The sequence below is a fragment of the Carassius auratus genome, chromosome 42 (genome assembly GCF_003368295.1).
Source record: "Carassius auratus strain Wakin chromosome 42, ASM336829v1, whole genome shotgun sequence".
Lineage (NCBI taxonomy): Eukaryota > Metazoa > Chordata > Actinopteri > Cypriniformes > Cyprinidae > Carassius > Carassius auratus.
Window position 1 is genome coordinate 2,511,265 of NC_039284.1, and position 6,065 is coordinate 2,517,329.

At 43.7% G+C, this 6,065-nt stretch overlaps 1 protein-coding gene across 2 annotated transcripts; it reads left to right on the forward strand.

Moving 5' to 3' along the window:
* Positions 1 to 819: 819 nt before the first annotated feature.
* Positions 820 to 4,906, forward strand: serpina10b (serpin peptidase inhibitor, clade A (alpha-1 antiproteinase, antitrypsin), member 10b). Of its 2 annotated transcripts, none has more exons than XM_026229303.1 (5): positions 820 to 976; positions 1,197 to 1,818; positions 1,891 to 2,164; positions 2,920 to 3,067; positions 4,514 to 4,906. In XM_026229303.1, exons 2-5 carry the CDS (start codon positions 1,227 to 1,229, stop codon positions 4,703 to 4,705), a joined length of 1,206 nt encoding a protein of 401 aa, XP_026085088.1. In that variant the 5' UTR covers positions 820 to 976; positions 1,197 to 1,226; the 3' UTR covers positions 4,706 to 4,906. The 2 variants fall into 2 exon arrangements, with proteins under 2 accessions (XP_026085088.1, XP_026085089.1); XM_026229304.1 differs by having other exon boundaries at positions 930 to 972.
* The last annotated feature ends 1,159 nt before the right edge of the window (positions 4,907 to 6,065 follow it).

Sequence of the window (6,065 nt, forward strand, 5' to 3'; positions counted from 1 at the left end):
GATTATTTTGATTCTGTTAGCCTCAGATGATCCTTCAGTGTTTAGATGGAGAAGAAGGAGTCTGTTAATATGATTGAGAGATGTACTGTGTCAAAGTTATGCTCCGAGCACACAGTCAAAAGAGTGAAACCTTCCCACATTTAATCACATCGAGAAACGTCTGATGCTCAGACTTCATCAAGCAGAATGAATTCAGCTGTTTGTGATTCCTCCTGACTGAGACTGAAATGAGAAATAATCTAAATCCCAGCCGAGTTCAGCTGCTCCTCAGCTGTGATCATGATTCAGACGCTTCACTTGAGGACTTCACATGAACTCATGGCACAGTGATCATTCAGTGGTGGGAAACCTGTCTTCTGTGGAATATAGAAGTAGTGTTTTTGTCCGTACAGTGAAAGCCAGTGGTTGTTTTGGGTGACACTGATGCTCACTTTAGTGTGAAACAGATTCATACAGGTTTGTAAGTCAATTATAACAATCATTTTTGGGTGAACTAACCTATTAAGTTAATATCTGTTGAAGTCTTAAAAGAATAGTTCACCAAAAAAATAACTATAACTTGCATCAGTGTCTCATCAATGGATGCTCTGCAGTGAATGGGTGCCGTCAGAATGAGAGTCCAAACAGCTGATAAAAACATCACTCCAGTCCATCAGTGAACATCTGGAGAAGACACAAGATGAAACACATCCAGCATTAAGATGATTTTAACTCCTCACCTGATCCCTGTGATGATACAGTTCTCCAAATCTGTTCCCATGAAGAAACAAGCTGATCCTAATCTTGGATGAAATGAGGATGTAGTAGTGAAGATGTCATCAGAAGTGAAACTCAGAGCTGTGTGAATGACCTGATGATCTGTTCCAGACAGAACTCAGTGTTTGATTGTTAATAGATAATCTCTGATGCACACTGAACTTTGTCTCTGCAAACACTCACAACACAACAGACGGAGAAGATCCTCGGCAGCCTGTCAGTGAGTATGAATCTCACTTTGTGTGTGTATTTAGTTCATATTTTCAGATCTTAGGTCTGGTTTTATTGTTAAGTGTTTGTTGTTTTCAATACTAATGGATTTTATTCAGTAACGAGTGAAGAATGATGAATTCTGGGTCTCTGTGTGTATGATATGAAGCAACATGTCTCTAAAATAATGATAACTCAGTAGAAGCTGTTTTAATTTTTTGTATCCTCAGGTCCAGGGATTTTTAATAAACGATAATAAAATGGAGTTAAGAGTGCTGTTCACCCTCGTTTATTCGTCTGGTTTTCTGTGCGTCCTCAAAAGCCAAGAGCCCAAAGCTCCGGATGTCACGGATCTGGCCTTCAAAAATATGGACTTCGCCATGAACCTCTACCGCAAGATATCAAGCTATCATGACAAAAACATCTTCTTCTCACCGCTGAGCGTTTCCACCTCTTTCGCCACGCTCCTACTGGCCGCCAAGGGCTCGACACACAGTCAGATCCAGAAGGGGCTGAATCTGGACTCTCTGGACGGGACCGGACACGCCACGCTCATCCCACAGCTCTTTGAGCAGCTGCAGAAGAACATCTCACAGGACGGGAAACTGCACATGGAGCAGGGCACGGCTCTCTTCGTGGACGAGCGCTTTAACGTGGAGACGGCCTTCAGCGATCAGATCAAGACCTTCTTCGGTGCTGATGTGAACAATGTGGATTTCAGCAAGCCGGAGCTCAGCAAGAGCACCATCAACGAGTATGTGAGCAGGAAGACGGGCGGCAAAGTGAGCGAGATGGTGTCGAGCATCGAGCCGCTGACGCAGATGATGCTCCTCAACACTATATTCTTCCAGGGTGAGTGTGTGTGGAGACAGCATTGATGTGCATTGCACTCTGGGATCTGATGTCAAACTCTTTGTGTTCAAGGTGCCTGGGATCGTCCCTTCAACCCCAACCGCACAGAAATGAGTCGCTTCTATGTGGACAAGTACAACATCGTTCAGGTGCCCATGATGGTGAATGAGGACCGGTTCTCCACGGCTGAAGACCGTGAGCTGCGCGCTCGAGTGCTGCGTCTGCCGTACCGCGGTGGAGCGGCGCTGCTCATCCTCCTCCCCGACGCCTCGGCCGACTACACCGTCATCGACGACGAGATCAGCGCCGAGCGATTCTACAGCTGGATCAAGCACATGAGGAGCATGTGAGGCACACTTCAGCCGGGCACACTGTATGAGTCCTCTGGTCCCAGTCCAAAACATGTCGTCGTGGCTCGCTAGTTTGACATGTGCACCAACATCAAATCACCGTCTTTGCCATGCCATGATCAAAACACATTGGTTTTGTTTGCTAGTCACCATTTCAAATCTGCGTGAGGACGTGTCTCACCAATACAGTCCAAGTCACTTCTCGCGTAGGTCTGTTTTAACCAGTCTAATGCTGGGTTCAGAACACACAATATTTTTGTCGGTCTCAATAGTCTCTGTGTCAAACTACATGATTTTGACTCCTAATATCTTATCATGTCGTGGACAAGAAACATGTCAGACTACAGGTGTTTCCCGACCGTTCATCGTGTGCCATGAGTCATGGAGAAGGTGGAACTAGAGACTGACTTCTGGAAAAAGAGTGTAAACACTATCAGAAATCATACAGTGTGCATCCGGCTGGACTGAGCTGCTTGGTTTTACTTTGCAAACTATTAGTGAGTTTCACCGTTTACTCTCCCCTGTGCTCCCCTGATAAACACAAAACAAAGACCATCTTTACCTCAGCAGCATCATATCAGTGAAAGAAACTGATGAGATTCAGAGTCAAAGCATCTCAAGACTGATGCGCTGCTGTTACTGGAAAAGACATATGGGAGAGTAAATAAAGGCTCATGTTTGGTGGAAGTCTTATTTAATCTCAGTTTAAAACATCATGATTTACTTGTATACATGTTGTGCTGTCTCTCAGAAAAATGGAGGTCCATCTGCCCAAGTTTAAGATGGAGCAGTCGTACAACTTGCATGAAATCCTGCCACATCTGGGCATCAGCAGCGTTTTCCTCCAATCTGCCAACCTGACGGGTCTGAGCCAAGACCCCCATCTGAGAGTGTCACAGGTGACTGCAGTCACACACACACACACACACACACAGGTAGATATCCTGCAGAGAGGGGAAAGCAGTCCCAGAGATGCGCTCAGCTAAGCACACAACTCTCTGCAGGGCTTTGCAGTCTTGACTGGAGCTGTTCCCATACCACACTGAGATACACTGAGTCAATACACTTTCTGTAGCCCCTGAATAGAAAGTTTTAGGATTGCTGGTGAGACCCTGAATTTCCTCAGCTGTCGCAGATGGTACAGTCTTTGCCTGGCTTTATTAACCTGTGTTTGAATGTGAGTAGTGTAAGTCAGGTCCTCGGAGATGTTTATACCAAGATACTTGAAGGTGCTCACCCTCTCCACAGGGGTCACGCTGATCGTAAGAGGTGTATAGGGCTGCTGCTGTCTCTTACTGAAGTCCACAATCAGTTCTTTAGTTTTGCTCACATTCAGAGAGAGACAGTTATCCTGGCACCATGATGTTATTTTCTCTACCTCATCCAAGTACGCGGTCTCATTATTGTTGTGAATGAGGCCCAGAACCACAGTATCATCAGCAAATTTGATTATAGATGTGGAGCTGTGGGAAGACATGCAGTCATGTTTGTAGAGAGAGAAGAGCAGGGGACTCAGGACACAGCCCTGTGGGGCTCCTATGTTCAGGGTGATGGAGTTGGAGATGTACTGGCCTAGTTTCACCACTTGAGGTCTGCCAGTGAGGAAATCAAGAATCCAGTTGCAGAGTGAAGAAGTCAGGCTGAGATCCATGAGTTTAGAAGCTAGCTTTAAGGGGACTATAGTATTAAAATCTCTGCTATAGTCAATTAATAGCAGCCTTATGTAGTTCTTGTTATTGCTGTCGATGTGTGTGAGAGAAGAGTGCAGGATGTGAGAGATGGCATCATCAGTGGATCTGTTGGGGCGATGGGCAAACTGAAGAGGGTCTAAAGTATCCGAGATGGAGGAACGTTTTTAACCAGTCCCTCGAAGACCTTCATGACTATTGATGTGAGGGCAACTGGACAATAGTCATTCAGACAAGAGGGTTTATTGTTCTTAGGCACAGGAAACTTTGTGCATTTTTACTTTCTCAAAAAAACTCATTCTTGTGTGTGTGCTCTTGTTTTTGTGACATATCAGGACACAACTCTGTATAATGACATGGGTATGACACAGGTATTACAAGGAGAGGGTGACTTATGAGGACATAACCCATGTCCCAATTTTTCAAAACGCTTATAAATCATACAGAATGGTTTTTTTTTGAGAAAGTAAAAATGCACAAAGTTTCCTGTGAGGGTTAGGGTTAGGTGTAGGGTTGGTGTAGGGCCATAGAATATACAGTTTGTACAGTATAAAAACCATTACACCTTTGGGATGAACACACTTTTCACAAAAACAAACGTGTGTGTGCGTGTGTGTGTGTGTGTGTGTGTGTGTGTGTGTGTGCGTGTGTGTGCAGGTGCTGCATAAAGCCGTTATCGAGGTGGATGAGAAGGGCACGACGGCGGCCGCGGCCACATCGGTGGGAATCACGGCGTATTCTCTGCCTCCCACCTTCATCATCAACAGGCCCTTCTTCTTCTTTCTGTATCATGAAGCCACGTCTAGTCTGTTGTTCATGGGCAGAGTGATCGACCCCACGAAGATCTGAGCTGTGAAGAGCCACACAAACACTGACTGGAGACACTTCTACACACAGCACACAGGACCAAACACACACTAACAGAACACATCACCAAACATTACTGAATTGAGTTGAAATCACACAAATAGTGCTCTCAGTGAACACTGTGGGTAAACACACTGTACCACCACTGATCATCATATTATAAGAAATAAAGTGAAGAAATTGTTTGCACTGTCTACTTAATTCTGGCTGATGTTCACACATTTGTACTGAAGTCAGTCAGCATCTCTTCAGGTTCAGATGCTGTGTAATGTGTAATTCTGAGGAGCTCAGTGGATTCAGGCTTCTGGTGCTGTGGTAGGAAGACACCTTTGAAGAGTTATACCTCTGTTAGATACTCCACGGTCCACTGTACACGGTATTATTGGAAGTCAAAGTGTTTCAGTCACAGGAGACTCTGGAGCAGTGTAAACCTGTTCTGACCTCCACCACAACGAACACCTGGTGTGACCTCACAGATGCTCTACTGGACGAATGAGGAACCTCCCTCAGAAACACTACAAAATCTTGATCAATCTTGCTCATTGTCACTGTTCAGTTGGCTTTAAAATATACATTTATTTTCTATTTATTTTGATTACACATTTAAATTAAACTGAAGGAACATTTACATGCTTAAGGGTTATTTCAACGAAACCTGAAGTGTGTCTGTGTGCACGGTCCTTCACAAAAACTACATCATAGCTTCAGATGCATGATATTTGTATTACATTATATCTGTAGGGCCCCATGAAATCCATTTTATTTTTTCCAAAATCTTTATTTTTTTTTTTTTTCGTTTTAATTTTTCTGGATGATTATAGATCAATTTGAACAAAAAAATGTCTAATTAATTAAAATCATGAAACTTGTTTAATTGAACTGCAATTTAGGAATGTGTTAAAACATCACATTCTTAGGGTCCAAATTCTGCACTTTCCATTTAAATGGTTTAATCAAAAATATATCTAATTAATTGAATTCATTAAAAAAATAATTAATTTGTTTACAATAATAGGGCCCTATGAAGTGTTTTTTTAAATTAAATTTATGTGTCAAAGCGACTTTTTATCTAACACGTGTTCCCTGGGAATCGAACTCACAATCTTGTGCTGCTAACAATGCGACAGCCGACGAAATGTGAGAGAGACTGGGACTCGTGGAAGTGTGAAGCTGGAGAGCTGTCGAGCCAGGTAGACTACAGTAGCGAAGCCGAAGCTGAATTATAAAGTACGCGCACCTGCCGCGTTTGTTTGTTTTGTTGTGTTGTTAAAGAATTAAGTCTCTCAGGAGCCCCGTACGCCGATCCTGGTCTCCTTCCTCTACCCTGGTCGAACTTTCATTA